Here is a 17,640-nt window from a genome sequence, read left to right as displayed (position 1 = left end):
AATAATGTATTTTTTTTTAAATTCAAAAAAGAAACGGTGCAAGACAAGACACAGTTAGATGATCTCACGACCAGGTAAGGAATCACAGATACTGTTCCAGTAGAGGATGTAGTCAAGAAAACTGTTGATAATTTAAGAAAGTTGTACTCTAAATAGCCACAGTCTGTTATAGCAGGGAAGAAGAGGAGGCTCTATCTGAGATTGGGTCAAGATGCAGACAGTGGTGTCTTATCTTTCTCAGGTCAGGTCGGGATGGGTAGAGAGTACTGTCAGTGAGCAGAAAGGAGCAGGGTTTGTTGTGTGATTCATCAGGGCAGAGAAACAGTTTGAGGAAAGGCATAGGTATGGTCATCACAGGCTGTATTTCTTACAGCACACAATTACAAATCTTTGTTTTCCTAACTGTAGCTAACGAAATCTTTTATTTTTAACATATTAATCCTTTAGGAAGGATAAACAGTAACTTGTTTTCTTTTTTCCTTTAGTTGTTTTCTGTAGTTTCCTTAATCCTACTGAATTTCATCTGTTTTGTACATAGTATTAAAGAAACAAAAGCAATGCTACTCATTAAATTGTGTTGTGCCATCAATTGTGAGATATACTGTGATTTCAAAGATGTTATTTTTGCTTGTTTTTCATCCAGTGTTCTGAATGTTATTAAAATATGAACAAAAAATGCATTGAGAATCAATACATTTGTGTTGGAGCTACTTTAGTTATTTTTAAGCTAAAGAAATCTTACTAGAATAGCAGCAGTCACATGGCTTTTCAGCTTCAATTTTAGGGAAATGTGTACCATCCAGGTCAACACCAGCTTAATTTCTCTAGAAAGCTTTAAAATCTGCTATGATCATAATGAAATTACCTTTGAATAATAAAGATTAGGGAAAATGAATTTTGCTAAAATTAGGAAACACAGAGTTATTAAGGGCGATAAAACATTGTAAGAAATTGAAATAATGTTTAGTGACTTATGGATAAGTTATTTGGGTGTTCTTCTCTTTTAACAATAAATGTTCAGATTTACAGTGTGCCATTATGCCTCTCCCCCTCCCTCATCATGTTGAATTTACTCATCAGCTGAAGAGTCTTGGTAATTGAGAAAGTACCGCAAAATAGTGCCGTACTATCCTTCATTCTGACAATGCATTCATAAAGAATTCTGCTTTTCAGAGCAAGTAAGCATAAGCTGTGCCTCTGTGAGTACCAAAGGGTACTACTTTGCATGTGCTGTATTTGTGTGCTTCCGCCTTCTAGAGGCAATGATTGTGCAAATGTTTTTTGTTTTGTTTTGTTTTGTATCCATTTCTTTTTTTCTTTTCTTTCTTTTTTTTTTTTTTAAAGACGGGGTTTCACCATGTTAGTCAGGCTGGTCTTGAACTCCCGACCTCAGGTGATCCACCCACCTTGGCCTCCAAAGTGCTTGGATTACAGGCGTGAGCCACCACGCCTGGCCTGTGCAAATGTTTTGCTAGCTCATAGAGTGTTGAGAGCAAACCCTGGGATGCTTTAGTAGGTAGAAGGGTAAGGGACAGGAACAAAAACAGATTCTGAAGAACTGAGTGAAACGGGCATTCTGCTAGTTACTGGTGAACTGTTGGAACAGCATTTAAAGGAAGGTGGTAAAAAAAATTTTGTTTTTATTCATTTGAAACTTTATAAAGCATGATTTGGGAAAAATTATTATTAAATCTTTGAGAGCATAGCTTATGAAGTCATATTGGAAAATACCGTTACAACTGTAGAATGAATATGTATAATAAGAATAAAAATTTATTCTAGTTGTTTCTGATGAAACTGTTAAAGCATTATCCTTGGCCTTGTTTGTGCTGTATCTAGTAATTACCTATTTTATTCCAAATTCTGTAACTTCCAGGCTACTTACTTCAGTATACAAAAGCCCCCAATTTTTATAAATTCTTATGGGTTAGTAAGCAGAGGTAACTGTTACTTAATTTTTTAAAAATTTACTGTAAAATAGAAAGGCATTAATGGAAGAGGGATGATGCTTGTTTATTGAACAGACTGGATATATCTTACTTCGAGTATGTGTGTATATATATATTTTCTCAATTTAGGGCATGGTGGGGGTTCTGTGTTTTGTGTGTCATTCATGGAGTCGACCAGGTTTTAGTTTGCCTCCCACACGTCAGGTCCTGACTCAGCAATAGGAAATTAAAGACTCAACAGTGAAGTAGTGGGAAGAGTGCAGAGTCTATGAGGGGAGGGAGTCATTGAGATAATGCAGTAGAGACCTTTGTGAAGACCAGATTGCAAAGGAAGGAGCATGTGGCCTCCCTGGCGAGAAGAAGCAGTAAAGGAATGTTTTGCAGTGATGGTGGTTAGGAGCTGAGTTTTGAAGGGTGAATAGGAATGTACAGGCAAACAGGGAAGGTACTTGGGCAGAGGGACATCTGCCAGGGAGAACTCCATTGGAGCTGGTGGAGGGAGGCTTAGTGCTTGCAGAGACTTAGAACCTGGAAGGCTAGGGGTGTGTAGTTTATCTTGTTTTCTCAGAGTATATTTTATAGAAATCCAAGCCTCTTGAGATTCTCTGGGGGGCAAAAAGGAATATGCATGATCATTAAAACATTAGACTCTTAAAAAGTGCTCAGATAAGAAACCTATCTCCTGCTTATCTGCCAGAGAAGGTGTTTTAGGAAGAGCTGCTGTTGCGCAGTGGGGAGCTCTTAAATATTTTAAGCAAAGGAATAACTTTACTTGACCTACATTTAGAAAATCAAATAGTAACAGTGAGGAGTTATAGTTGGGGGAGATTGGTGGCAAGGAAACCAGTTTATTATCAATTTTGGTTACATAAAATCTGATCATAGATGTAAAGATGCTTAATTTCAGAATGTAGGAATTTAGGATACTTTTAAGAAAAATCTTTTCTGAGACGGAGTCTTGCTGTGTTGCCCATGCTGGAGTGCAGTGGTACAATCTCGGCTCATTGCAACATTTGCCCCTGCAGGGTTCAGGTGATTCTCATGCCTCAGCCTCCTGAGTAGCTGGGACTACAGGCGCGGGCCACCACACCTGGCTAATTTTTTTGTATATTTAGTAGAGACAGGGTTTCGTCATGTTGGCCAGGCTGGTCTCAAACTCCTGATCTCAAGTGGTCCACCCACCTCGGCCTCTCAGAGTGCTAAGATTACAGGTGTAAGCCACTGCGCCTGGCTGAAAGAAAAGATATCTTAACGAACTAAAATTATATGCTTACTGGAATGCAGAGATTTTAAGGCTCACTCTGTTGCCCAGGCTAGAGTGCAGTGGTATGATTGTAGCTCACTGCAGCTTCAAACTTGGGGGATCAAGTGATCCTCCCACCTCAGCCTCCAGCTGAGACCACGGTCATGAGCCACCATTCCTGGCCTGTTTCTCGACCTTTTAGCAAAGATTAGACAGAAATATTTTATGATTCTTTCTGATTAAGGAAAATCTTTGTTTTAAATTTTACTTCATTTTTTTTTAGACAAATCTCATTCTGTCACTGGAGTGCAGTGGCGCAATCTTGGCTCACTGCAACCTCACGCCTCCCAGGTTCAGGTGATCCTCCTGCCTCAGCCTCCCGTGTAGCTGGGACTAAAGTCACATGCCACCACACCTGGCTAAGTTTTGTTTTGTTTTGTTTGTTTTGTTTTGTTTTAGCAGAGTCGGGGTTTCACCAGGCTGGCCAGGCTGGTCTTGAATTCCTGACCTCAGGTGATCCACACCTTGGCCTCCCAAAGTGCTGGGATTATAGATGGCAGCCACCACGCCCGGCCTAAATTTTACTTTAGGTGTGTTTCTTTTTCTTTTTTTTTTTGAGATGGAGTTTCCCTCTGTCACGCAGGCTGGAGTGTAATGGTGCGATCTTGGCTCATGGCAACCTCCACCTCCCAGGTTGAAGTGATTCTCCTGCCTCAACCTCCCAAGTAGCTGGGATTACAGGTGCGTGCCACCATGCCTGGCTAATTTTGTATTTTTAGTAGAGATGGGGTTTCTCCATTTTGGTCAGGCTGGTCTCGAACTCATGAGCTCAGGTGATCTACCCACCTCGGCCTCCTAAAGTGCTGGGATTACAGGCGTGAGCCACCTCGCCTGGCCAGGTGTATTGTTTTTAAAGGTATCTCTTTCATTTTTCCACCTAGGCAAGGGAAACAAGAATAAAATTTTCCTTCCAATATGATGTCTTAAGATGCTAGATCAAAGTGTTAGTATTTTTTTGAAATTAAAAAAAAAGAAAGCCTGGGCACAGTGGCTCATGCCTATAATCCCAGTACTTTGGGAGTTCGAGGGGGGAGGATTGCTTGAACTCAGGAGTTTGAGACCAGCCTGGGCAGCATGACGATACCCTGTCTCCACAAAAAATACAAAAATTAGCTGGATATGGTGGCATATGCCTGTAGTCCCAGCTACTTGGGAGGCTGAGGCAGGAGGATCGCTTGAGCCCAGGAGGCAGAAGTTTCAGTGAGCCAAGATCTTGCCCCTGCATTCCAGCCTGGATGATGAAGTGAAACTCTGTCTCAAAAAAGTAAAATAAAATAAGGCCAGGCAATTTTTATTTTTTCAATTACACTATAAGGTATTTTTCTGTTTAAGGATCATTTATTTTTCTTTTACTGTGACATATTAGTATGCTTCCCTGGCCAATTTCTTTTAAGGAATTGGATTTTTGGTCTTTTTGTTATCATTTTTTAGGAGTGCTTTATGTAGCCGGGCATGGTGGCTCATGCCTGTAATCCTAGCACTTTGGGAGGCCGAGGTGGGTGGATCATCTGAGGTCAGGAGTTCAAAACCAGCCTGACCATCATGGTGAAACTCCATCTTTAAAAAAAAAAAAAAGAAAGGAGTGCTTTGTGTATTGAGGAGATTAGCTATTTATTTGTAATACAAGTTGCAAATATTTTTCCCTACTTTGTCCTTTTGCTTTATGAGATTCTTTTATGAGTACTTGAATATCAGTCTTTAAAAATAGTGTCTGGTTTTTGAGTCCTAGTTAGAAACAACTTTTATACTCCATGGTTGTGAAAAGGAATTTATTCTGGACTTTTTGTGGCTTTAGGATTTGTATCTAAATATTTGATCTATTAGGAACTTGTGCTAGTGTACAATGTATGGTATGAAATAATTTTCTTTTCCAGTTGGATACATTTTGCTCAAACATCACTCACTGTATGGTCTTTTTCCCTCCTTGATTTTTGAGATACCTCCCTCATCATTTGCCATGTTTTCATAGATAATTGGGTCTGTTCCTGGGACATGACTTTGCCCCATTGACCTATACTGGTGCCATGTTATTTTGAGGCTTTATAATGATCTGGTAGCGCTGTTTCTTTTCTAGGACTCTCCTCATTTGGAATTTTCTTGACTTGTCTTTTTCATCTTTCTACATGAACTTTAGAATCAGCTTATCTATTATATTTCCAGAAAATAATCCTGTAGGCATTTTTTTTGCGGGGGTGGAGGGATCACTTTAAATTTACAGATTAATCTCTTTGTGATAAGGAATCTAAATTATAGCTTTAATCTTTTCTCTTACAGATGATATTAACCGTTTTCTTGAGCAACAATGAACAGATTTTAACAGAAGTTCCTATAACACCGGAAACAACCTGTCGAGATGTTGTAGAATTTTGCAAGGAACCTGGAGAAGGCAGCTGCCATTTAGCTGAAGTGTGGAGGGGAAATGGTATGTATTAGGTTCTGTAAAGGTTATTACATGTATTCAAATCTCCATTACATGTTACATGTATTCAAATAACCATCTTTTAGCTAAGCTTGTGATGGATTTGCTTTTTTTCTGATAAAGCTGAGGGAAAAAAGACAACTAAGTACATATAATTTAGTATTTATTAAATGGGAAATACTGCTTCTAGTTCTTAGTTATCTGTGGTAATAATTGAGTAATTGAAATAAATGTAATTATATTGCACAGGGCTGGGTTTTACAAAATGCTTTTTTGTATACCTTTTTTTTGTGTTTTTTTTGTTTTTGTTTTTGTTTTTTTTGCGGTAGCGTCTCACTCTGTCACCAGACTAGAGTGCAGTGGCGTGATCTTCGGCTCGCTGCAGCCTTTGCCTCCTGGGTTCAAGTGATTCTCTTGCCTCAGTCTCCTGAGTAGCCGGGACTATAGGCACATGCGACCACACCCAGCCAATTTTTGCATTTTTAGTAGAGGTGGGTTTCACCATGTTGGCCAGGGTGGTCTCGATCTCCTGACCTCGTGATCCACCCTTCTCAGCCTCCCAAAGTACTGGGATTACAGGTGAGGTGAGGTACTTCACCCTGCCTTTTTTTTTTTTTTTTTTTTGGGAGACAGGATCTCACCTTCCCAGGCCAGAGTGATAGATGTTTGGATTGTCTTTTTTTTTTTTGGCTGTTATGAATAATGCTCCTATGACTTTTTATGTACAAAGCTTTTTTTTGTTGTTGTTGTTGTTGTTGTTTGAGATGGAGTTCCACTCTGTCGCCAGGGTGGAGTGCAGTGACGAAATCTCGGCTCACTGCAGCCTCCGCCTTCCGGGTTCAAGTGATTCCCCTGCCTTAGCCTCCCAAGTAGCTGGGACTACAGGCGTGCAACACCATGACAACTAATTTTTTGTATTTTAGTAGAGATGGAGTTTTACCACGTTGGCCAGGATGGTCTCGATTTCCTGACCTCGTGATCCACCTGCCTTGGCCTCTGAAAGTGCTGGGATTATACATGTGCGCCATTGTGCCTGGCCCCTACAAGTTGTTTGGGTCTTGTTTTTTGTTTTCCTCAACGGAGTCCCCCGGAGTGGAGTGTAATGGCATGATATTGGCTCACTGCAACCTCCACCTCCTGGGTTCAAAAGATTCCTGTGCCTCAACCTCCCAGGTAGCTTGGGCTACAGGCACACACCACCACACCCGGCTAATTTTTTGTATTTTTAGTAGGTTTTGCCATGTTGCCCCAGCTGGTCTTAAACTCCTGAGCTCAGGCAGTCCACCCACCTTGGCCTCCAAAGTGCTGGGATTACAGGTATGAGCTACCATGGCTGGCCCTGTACAAGTTTTTATATGGACATATGTTTTCATATCTCTTAGGTATAAACCCAGGAATTTCTGGGTTATATGGTAATTCTGTGTTTAACCTTTTCAAGAACCACCAGACTATTCCTGATGCAGTTGCTTCATTTTAAATTTCTTGCAGTAGTATATGATGTGGAGAATTTCTCCACATTCTCATCAACACTTGATACTGTCTGCTTGATTTTAGCCATCCTAGTTGTTGTGAAGTTATGTCTTACTGTGGTTTTGATTTGCACTTCCCTAATGACTAATGATGGCGAACATCTTTTCAAGTGCATATATTGGCCATTTGCCTATCTTCTTTGGAGAAATGTCTATTCAGTTATTTTGCCCTTTTTTTTTTTGTTTTTTGGTTTTTTTTTTTGAGACCAGGTCTTGCTCTGTTGCCCAGGCTGGAATACAGTGGCACAATCCTGGCTCATTGCATCCTCCATTTTCTGGGCTTAAGCAATGCTCCCACCTCAGCCTCCTAAGTAGCTGGGACTAAAGCCTGCACCACCAGGCCCGGCTAATTTTTGTGGAAACAGGCTTTTGCCATGTTGCCCAGGCTGGTCTGGAACTCCTGGGCTCAAGTGATCCACCTGCCTCAGCTTCCCAAAGTGCTGGGATTACAGGTGTGAACCACTGTGCCCCATCCCATTGCCCATTTAAAAAATGGGTTGTCTTTTTGTCACTGAATTGTAAAAGTTGTTTATGTATTCTAGATACAAGTCCCCTTATTAGGTATATAAATTATAAATTTTTTTGCAAGGTTTTGTGCTTTTTAGTTATCTTTAGAATTCAGAGTAAAGAATTTTAAGGATACATGGAGAGAAACTTGACTTTGATAAACGTTGGATTATTACTAAATTAGAAGTAAAAGGACAGGCCCTCAATTGTTAGCCTGATGACAGCTGCAGGAAACAGGTAGGTAGTTAAGTAATTGTAATTAATTTTTTTTTTTTCTTGAGACAGTTTCCCTCTTGTTGCCCAGGCTGGAGTCCAATGGAGTGATCTGGATTCACTGCAATCTCCGCCTTCTAGGTTCAAGCAGTTTTCCCATCCTCCCGAGTAGCTGGGATTACAGGCATGCACCACCATGCCCGGCTAATTTTTGTATTTTTAGTAGATACAGGGTTTCTCCATGTTGGTCAGGCTTGTCTCGAACTCCTGACCTCTGGTGATCTGCCCTCCTTTGCCTCCCAAAGTGCTGGGATTACAGTCATGAGCCACTGTGCCCAGCCTTGTAATTAACGTTTTTAAGGGGGACAATGTTAGAACCTGATCATTCATTCCATTGTTTTTTTCTTTAGCCTCTTAGCACTTTTGTTCTGTTACTTGTTACCACTTCTAATTCCTCATCTGCCTTCCCATTGTAAGGGAATAACATTTTTACATAAGTATTATAGCCCCGAATGGTCTGTGGCCACTTGAGAATGCTAATCTCCCATATGAGGCATTCAGTTGGTGCCGTCCTTGTCTCCAAATGCATCCCAAATCATAACTCTCAGTTTTACCTCCTCAAGGATGGGGACTACCACCCCTGGAGCACAGAATCACAGCACAATACATTTATCATGGCTTTTGTATATGTTCTTTCATTGTCTAGAACAATCCCTAGGAGCTTGGCTAACACCTAGTCTTTGCCTCTCACCCCTTCCATGAATCTCAAAGGGTGTTAAGTGTCCCTCCCTCCCTGTGTGCTAATACTGTTGTAGTATTTATCAAAACCTGATATAGGCTGGGAATGGTGGCTCATGCCTATAATCCCAGCACTTTGGAAGGCCAAGGTGGGTAGATCACTTGAGGCCAGGAGTTCGAGACCAGTGTGGCCAGCATGGCAAAACCCTGTTTCTACTAAAAATACACAAATTAGCCAGGCATGGTGGCACACACCTGTAGTCCCACCTACGTGGGAGGCAGGAGAATCGCTTGAACTCGGGAGACAGAGGCTGCAGTGAGCTGAGATTGCACTACTGTATTCCAGTCTGGGCAACAAAGGAAGACTGTCTCAAAAAAAACCCAAAAAACATAATATAGTAGTGGTTTTTATCTCTGTCCTGTTGGGCTAAAATTCCTGAAGGCGGGAACTTGTCTGTCTGTTCACCATTATATCCCCAATGCCCAGCCTCTAGTGCTCATAGCAGGCACTTAGGAAACACAGATTAGTAAGTAAAACGGCCAGCAAAGCTGGATCTAGGAAGAGAAGGTAACTTCCAGTGGATGCCAATCCAAGGGAGAGGGAAAGCACTAGAAGAGCCTTTCTCAGTCCTTTTACCTAGAGGATTTTTTTTTTTAGGTTTCATAGAAGCCTCACATAAAAATTATTCCACCTGACTGGGCGCGGTGGCTCATGCCTGTAATCCCAGCACTTCGGAAGTCTGAGATGGGTGGATCACAAGATCAGGAGTTCAAGAACAGCCTGACCAACATGGTGAAACCCCATCTCTACTAAAAATATAAAAAATTAGCTGGGTGTGGTCATGGGCACCTGTAATCCCAGCTACTTGGGAGGCTGAGGCATGAGAATCACTTGAAACTGGGAGGTGGAGGTTGCAGTGAGCTGAGATCACACCACTGCATTCCAGCCTCTGTGACAGTGAGACTCTGACTCAAAAAAAAATAAAATAAAATAAAATAAAATTATTGCACCTGGCCAGGGGTGATGGCTCACACCTGTAATCCCAACACTTTGACACTTTGGGAGGCTGAGGTGGGTGGGTCACCTGAGGTCAGGAGTTTGAGACCAGCCTGGCCAACATGGTAAAGCCCTGTCTCTACTAAAAATACAAAAAAATTAGCCGGGCGTGGTGGTGGGCACCTGTAATCCCAGCTACTTGGGAGGCTGAGGCAGCAGAATTCTTTGAACCTGGGAGGCGGAGGTTGCAGTGAGCCAAGATTGTGCCATTGCACTCCAGCCTCTGGGCAACAGGAGTGAAACTCTGTCTAAAAAAAAAAAAAAAAAAAAGTTATTGCAACCGTAACTACTGACAGTATGATCAGTATGTCATAGATAGAATCCTTCAATAGTAATTATCAATGCTTTCCAGTAGAGCTATTTCACTGTGAATCTGTGCATTATTATTTTGCTAAGGCTACCATAATAAAGTGCCACAGACTGGCACTTTGTTAACAATTTGTTGACAATTTGTTAATTTGTTAATTAACAATAATTAATGTTCTCACAGTGATGGAGGCTAGAAGTCTGAGATGAAGGTGTCAGCAGGCTTGGTTTATTCTGAAGTCTCTCTTCTTGTTGGGGGTTGTTTTCTCTTCCCTGTGTCTTCCCTCCATGCATGTCTGTGGATAAGCCTCCTCCTCTTGTAAGGAAACTAGTCCTATGGGATTAGGGGCCACTTTGCTGATTTCATTTTAACTTCTTGCCTCTTTAAAGATCTTATCTCCAAATACAGTAACATTTTGAGGTACTTGAGGTCAGGACTACAGCAGATTAATTTAGCAGGGACACAGTTCAGCCTTTAACAGTCTGTGAATTTGGCCAGGTCATTACCTACTCTGTGTAGTTTCCTTCCCCACACGAGTGTCAGTTCTAATGCCAGTCAGTAAAGTAGATAGAACCTTCCATTTTTATCTTTTGTTAAATTTGCTACTTGATTTTTTTAAACCTTATTTAATTAAAGTACCTAAAAGTCTTATAAAAGATTTCCTTTACACCAGATGCTAATTAGGTATATTTTATATTATATGGTATGTATAGGGTAGTTGTATTAGTTCATTTTCATACTGCTATAGAGAACTGCCAGAAATGGAGCAATTCATAAAGGAAAAAAGTTTAATTTACTCACAGTTCTGCATGGTTGGGGAGGCCTCAGGAAACTTATAATCATGGCAGATGGTGAAGGGGAAGTAAGGCACCTTCTTCACAAGGTGGCAGGAAGGAGAATTGTTGAGCAGGGGGGAAGAGCCCCTTCTAAAACTTTAAAACCATCAGTTTTCATGAGAACTCACTCACTGTCATGAGAAACTACCCCCATGATTCAGTTACCTTCACCTGGTCTCTCCCTTGACACGTGGGGATTAAGGGGTTTACAATTCAAGATGAGATTTGGGTGGGTACACAAAACCTAACCAGATCAATAGTGTTTTTTCTTTTTCATTTTTCTGAGACAGGGTCTTACTCAGTTGCCCATGTTAGAGCTAGTGGTTTGATTATAGCTCACTGCAGCCTCAAACGCCTGGGCTCAAGGGGATCCTTCCACTTCAGCCTCCCAAGTAGCTGGGACCACAGGCACACTGCACAGTGCCTGGACAACCCTTTTATTTATTTTTTTGTAGTTACGGGGTCTTGCCATATTGATCAGGTTGTGTGTTTTCTACTTTGAAACAAAAATATTGGCTAGACCAACCTAGCCAATATTGTGAAACCCTGAATCTACTAAAAATACAAAAATTAGCCAAGCATGGTGGTGGGCACCTGTAGTCCCAGCTACTCAGGAGGCTGAGGAGAATCGCTTGATCCCTGGAGGTGGAGGTTGCAGTGAGCCAAAATTGTGCCACTGCATTCCAGCCAAGACTGGTCAGCAACAGACCAAAACTCCGTCTCAAAAAAAAAAAAAAAAAGGCCAAGTGCCATGGCTCACGTCCATAATCCCAGGACTTTAGGAGGCTGAGGTAGGCGAATCACAAGGTCAGGAGTTCGAGATCAGCCTCACCAACATGGTGAAACCCTGTCTCTACTAAAAATACAAAAAAAAATTAGCCGGGCTAAAATTACAGATGTGGTGGCACACACCTGTAATCCCAGCTACTCAGGAGGCTGAGGCCAGAAAATCTCTTGAACCTGGGAGGTGGAGGTTGCAGTGAGACAAGATCTCGCCGTTGCACTCCAGCCTGGGTGACAGAGGAAGACTCTGTTTCAAACAAAAAAAAATTTACATGAATAGAGGGCAACAATAAATTTCTATTAAATAACTGGCTTTAGACAATGGGTTTTAGTTTTTATTAAGTTATGTTTGGATTTGGTATATTTAAATATAGGCTGTAAATTGATTTTAGTAAATGTAAAAGTTTATGCATTGATTTTAATTAATGTAAAAAAATGAAAATTTTTTGACAGTGTTGATTAGTAAAAAAAATAAAGCTACTAAATGACAAGTCAAAGAAATACGAATAAAAATGTGGCCTGAGACACAATTTTATGCAAAAACCAAAGCTAAAAAATGGCCTTGCAGTTATAAAAGGTCAATATACATGCTTTAAAAAATACTTTATAGGCATATGTGTATATAAAAAATGTTGCTTTCAAAACTAAAAATATAGAATGAAATTTACTTCTTTAATGTTTAACTTGTGATTGTTTACTCTATAAATACTTAGTTCTGATTTGAGCTTAAGCTAAGCACAAACAGATTTCATTTTCAACTAAGATGAGACCATTTCTGTCTTGCCTTTGATGTTTGTTAAATAGGACAAAACTAGAACCAGCATGATGGTGCATGCCTTTAGTCCCAGCTACAGTAGGCTGAGGCAGGAGGATCCCTTGAGCCAGAAGTTCAAGGCCACAGTGAGCTACGATCCTATCACTGTACATATGCTGGGTGGCAGAGTGAGACCCCATTTCTTAAAAAAAAGAAAGAAAAAAAAACAGCATAATGCGAGTTATATTTCTACGAATGGCAAGATTTTCTTTATGCAAATCTAGAACTTACTTAGGAATAGAACAGTAAATTACAATCACATTCACCTTGAATGTGTGCTTAGATTGTAGCTCGCAGTGTTTTATCTCTTGTCTCCACATCAGGTTCTTAGGTTGTGCTGAAGATTTAGAGACAGTCTCTCACCCAGCCATAAACTTGTGTTGAGAGAAAGAAAAATACTGTTCACGTTTGTTCTCTGGTGTTCCTATGGTCAGGTGGTTTTCCAGAAGCCTTGGAACTTGCTGATGTTTTTCTTCACTTCTAAGCATAAGGAGCGATGGAAACATTTCAAGAATTCCTTTTTATTTCTTTAAATTGAGATAATACTTACATAACATAAAAATCCCTATTTTAAACTATACCATTCAGTGACTTTTTAAGTATATTCACTTTTTTCAATCTTTCAAGCTTTTATTTAAATGCCATGATCCAGGATGGATTTTAGATCTTGTTGAAAGCAGCCACATCCATGGACTGGACATAGTCCTCAAAAGCAGTGATCTGTTCCTCCAGCATATCTGTTCCAACTTTATCATCTTCAACTACACATTGTATTTGAAGTTTCTTAATTCCATATCCCACTGGAACTAGTTTAGATGAGCCCCAGACTAAGCCGTCTGCTTGAATGCTTCTGACACACTCCTCTAATTTTGCCATATCTGTCTCATCATCCCAAGGTTTCACATCCAGTAAGATGGAAGACTTGGCAACAAGCGCAGGTTTTTTGGCTTTCTTTGATTCATATTGTGCGAGACGTTCTTCCCTTAGCCTCTTCACTTCTTCACTTTCCTCCTCATCATCAGATCCGAAGAGATCCATGTCATCATCATCTTTACTATCTGTAGCTCCACTTCCTGTAGTGTCTTCCACATCCACAGGACCATACTTGCCCAAAGCTTTCTTCACTCCTGGCAGGCTGGCCTTTTCCTTTTCATAAGACTTGATGTGATTATACCAACGTTAGGGCATGACACAAGTCGGCAAGCAGTGGGCCGGACACTGCTTCAAATACTGCCACATCTGCTTGTGATGGCACATACCCCTCGATGTAGCTCTTGTCCGCCAGGTAGTCGTTGAGCACCTGGAGGCCAGGGGGGCTTTTCAGGTCTCCGAAACCCATGATGTCTGCTGTATCCGAGAGCTGGGGAGCAGCAGAAAGAGAGCGTACGCTAACGGCGCCCCGCGCTCAAAGAGAAAAAAGGGCGTATATTCATGTTGTTATACAACGCTTACTAAAGTCTGTACCTACCTATTCTCTCTCCTGCAGTCCCTGGCAGCCACTGTACTACTTTCTGGCTGTATGTATTTGACTATTCTAGGCACCTCATATAAATGGAATTACAGAATATGTGGCCTTTTTTGTCTGGCTTTTTTTCACAGAGAGTGTTTTCAAGGTTTATCCATATTGTCACAAATATCAGTGCTTAATTAATTATTTATTGAGACAGAATCTCACTTTTGTAACCTAGACTGGAGTGCAGTGGCTTCGCCCATCAAGATCCCAGCACTTTGGGAGGCCGAGGCAAGTGGATCACTTGAGGTCAGGAGTTGGAGACCAGTGTAGCCAACATGGTGAAACTCCATCTCTACAAGAAATACACAAAAATTAGCCAGGCGTGATGGCATGCCTGTAATCCCAGCTGCTCAGGAGGCTGAGGCACAAAAATTGCTTGAACCTGGGAAGTGGAAGTTGCAGTGAGCCGAGATCATACCATTGTGCTCCAGCTTGGGGGGACAGGCTAGAGCACAGTGATGTGGTAAAAAATAAAATAGGCCCGAGGGAGCTTGTTCACCCCTGTGGCCATGTGAGGACACAATAACAAGGTGTACAAGAAGGTACCATCTATAACACAGAAAGCCCTAGTCAGACACTGCATCTGCTGCTGCCTTGAATTTTGACTTCCCAGCCTAATAACCATGAGCAACAGATTTCTGGTGTTTATAAATTACCCAGTCTAAAGTGTTTTGTTATGGCAGCCTGAACAGACTAAGACAGAGTCCAAATATCCAGCAACTGATAGATAAACAAAATATATCATACAATGGCATATTATTCAGCCATAAAAAAGAATAAAGTGGCTGGGCACAGCGGCTCACGTCTGTAATTTCAGCACTTTGGAAGGTTGAGGCAGGCAGATTCACCTGCGGTCAGGAGTTCAAGACCAGCCTGGTCAACATGGTGAAACTCCATCTCTAATAAAAATATGAAAACTAGCCAGACACAGTGATTCGCGCCTGTAATCCCAGCTGCTCGGGAGGCTGGGGCAGGAGAAACGCATGAACCCAGGAGACATAGGTTTCAGTGAGCCGAGATTGTGCCACTGTACTCCAGCCTGGATGGTAAGAGTGAGACTCTGTCTCCAAAAAAAAAAAAATTGCAAAAAATAAAAAATAGGAAAATTACACAGTACAGTTCACTTTTAACCTAGTAATGTATATTTTTAAGTGTTCACAATAGTAGAGCCAGGGAGTCAGCTCATGAGGTATAAATATTCTCTAAGTAGAATAAAAAATTCCCTCCAGTATTCCTGTTTCAGAGCTAGAGCTTGTTTGTTCCTATAAATCAGTCATTAGCATATAAAGAGTTGTTGGGGGAGATGTTTCTGGAGGGAGAAACAAATGCCATCAGCCTGCCATCCTCTCCGTGATACTTTTCCACCAATTACCACTCCTAATTGAGAATGAACTTTATCAAAGGAACGTGGTCCTGTGCACAGGAGACCACTGATGACATTGGTAACAGGGCTGCTTGGCCATTGTCTATGACTCTAGGCACTAATACCACATTTTGTATGAAGTTCAAAAATGCTAATTTTTTCAATTATGATATTATAACTTGGTGATGTCTTATAGAACTCTAGGGTTCTGTAGACTCCCTGAGGAGAAACCCCCCCTTATTTTTTTTGCTCTGGTTTTTTGAGACACGGTCTTGGTCTGCTATCTAGGCTTGAGTGCAGTGGCATTCATAGCTTACTGCAGCCTCGAACTCCTGGGCTAAAGGGATCCTCCTACCTCAGCTTCCTGAGTAGCTGCGATTACAGATGTGCATTGCTATGCCTGGCTAATGAGAAACTCTATTTTATAGACTAAGAATATCATGGACTTGCAGTTAAGAAGGACAAATAAACCATCCATGCACACATATTAATCTTTGCTCTCTCCTGAAATTACACTAAAATTACAATAAAGGGATAAAATAGCTTGAAGTTACAAGGTTAAAGAACAGGATATGATAGCATTATAATATTTTGGAATGTTCAACACAGATGGACAGGTGGTTAATGACAGTAAGTCTGACTCATGCCAAAGAAGCTAGGGACGTTTAAGAAATTGCAGGTGTTAGTATTTTGAAAACGGTGAGACTAAAAACAGAATTGACTGAAATCTGTTAACCAATCTATCCCCCAGATTATTCTGGCATTTTTTATCTTATTTTTCATTTTTCTTTTTTTGAAACAGGCTCTTGCTCTGTCACCCAGGCCGGAGTGCAGTGTGCAATCATGGCTCGCTGCAGCCTCAACCTCCTGGGTTCAACAATCCTCCTGCCTCAGCCTCTCCTCTCGAGTAGCTGGGACTACAGGTGTGTGCCACACCCAACTAATTAAAAAAAATGTAGCAATTAAGTCTCACTGTGTTTCCCAGACTGGTCTTGAACTCTTGGGCTCAAGTGATCCTCCTGCCTCCTAAAGTGCCAGCATTCAGACGTGAGCCACCATACCCAGCCCTAGGGTTTTTCTTAATATGCCAGCTTTTCAGTGATTCTTGATAGAGCATGTGAGCTGATATAAACTTTTTTTTTTTTTTTTTTTTTGAGATAGAGTCTCACTCTGTCAACCAGGCTGGAGTGCAGTACCGTGATCTCAGCTTTTTGCAACTTCCATCTCCCGGGTTCAAGCGATACTCCTGCCTCAGCCTCCTAAGTAGGTGGGACTGTAAACATGTGCCACCATGCCTGGCTAATTTTTGTATTTTTAGTAGAGATGGGGTTTCAACACATTGTCCAGGTTGGTCTTGAACTCCTAGCCTCAGATGATCCACCTGCCTCAGCCTCCCACAGTGCTGGGATTACAGGCATGAGCCACCACACCCAGCATGATACAAACATCTTGATTATGTAAAAGATTTGTTAAGACTGGGTGTGGTGGTTCATGCCTGTAATCCCAGCACTTTGGGCAACCCAAATGGTGGGTGGATCTCTTGAGATCAGGAATTCAAGACCAGCCTGGCCAACGTGGTGAACTCTGTCTCTACAAAAAATTCAAAAAATTAGCCGAGTGTGGTGGTGTGTGCCTGTAGTCCCAGCTACTCAGGAGCCTGAGGTGGGGGGATCTCTTGAGCCAGGGAGGTGAAGGTTGCAGTCAGCTGAGATTATGCCATTGTACTCCAGCTTGGGCAACAGAGCAAGACTCTGTCTAAAAAAAAAAAGATAAATGGAATAAAGTAGCTTGATAACCATTTGATGGTTCAAGTCTGTGTGTGAATTGAGGGGAATCATGAGAATCTTTCTTGCCTAAATAACCAAAATAAACTAAAAAGTTAAGGACAATGAATGTACAAGATTCAAACCAGCCTTAAGAATTAAGACCAACCAAATTGGGGCATTAGGTTTGTGCTTTGAAGCACCCCTTCTGCTCCAAATTAATAAAAAACTATAGAGAAGGCCAGGCGCGGTGGCTCTTGCCTGTAATCCCAGCACTTTGGGAGGCCAAGATAGGCAGACCACGAGGCCATAAGATCGAGATCGTCTTGGCCAACATAGTGAAACCCTTTCTCTACTAAAAAAAAAAAATACAAAAATTAGCTGGGTGTAGTGGTGCATGCCTGCAGTCCCAGCCACTCGGGAGGCTAAGGCAGGAGAATCCCTTGAACCAGGGAGCTGGAGGTTGCAGTGAGCTGAGATTGTGCCACTATACTCCAGCCTGGTGACAGAAGGAGACTCCATCTCAAAAAAAAAAAAAAAAAAAAA

General features: G+C 41.4%; 1 protein-coding gene, 1 non-coding gene and 1 pseudogene across 7 annotated transcripts in view; 2 read left to right on the top strand and 1 right to left on the bottom strand.

Moving 5' to 3' along the window:
- Positions 1-17,640, top strand: part of PPP1R13B (protein phosphatase 1 regulatory subunit 13B) — a 112,568-nt gene that overhangs the window by 41,659 nt on the left and 53,269 nt on the right. For all 5 annotated transcript variants that reach the window (XM_037730251.1, XM_037730252.1, XM_017505371.2 and 2 more), the window contains exon 2: positions 5,527-5,674. In XM_037730251.1, coding sequence (XP_037586179.1) covers positions 5,527-5,674 — 148 coding nt within the window. The remainder of the gene's footprint in view (positions 1-5,526; positions 5,675-17,640) is intronic.
- On the top strand, positions 5,718-5,797 carry LOC119467843. The gene has a single exon (XR_005196465.1). It is a non-coding gene; the product is annotated as a small nucleolar RNA SNORD51 (small nucleolar RNA).
- LOC108287167 lies at positions 13,072-13,889 on the bottom strand (annotated as a pseudogene). The gene has a single exon (XR_001818239.2). The product of XR_001818239.2 is annotated as an elongation factor 1-beta-like (transcript).

This window comes from Cebus imitator, unplaced genomic scaffold, assembly GCF_001604975.1.
Source record: "Cebus imitator isolate Cc_AM_T3 unplaced genomic scaffold, Cebus_imitator-1.0 Scaffold338, whole genome shotgun sequence".
Classification (NCBI taxonomy): Eukaryota; Metazoa; Chordata; class Mammalia; order Primates; family Cebidae; genus Cebus; species Cebus imitator.
The sequence above is the reverse complement of the archived record's forward strand: the minus strand, read 5'-3'. Positions and strand labels throughout refer to the sequence as shown.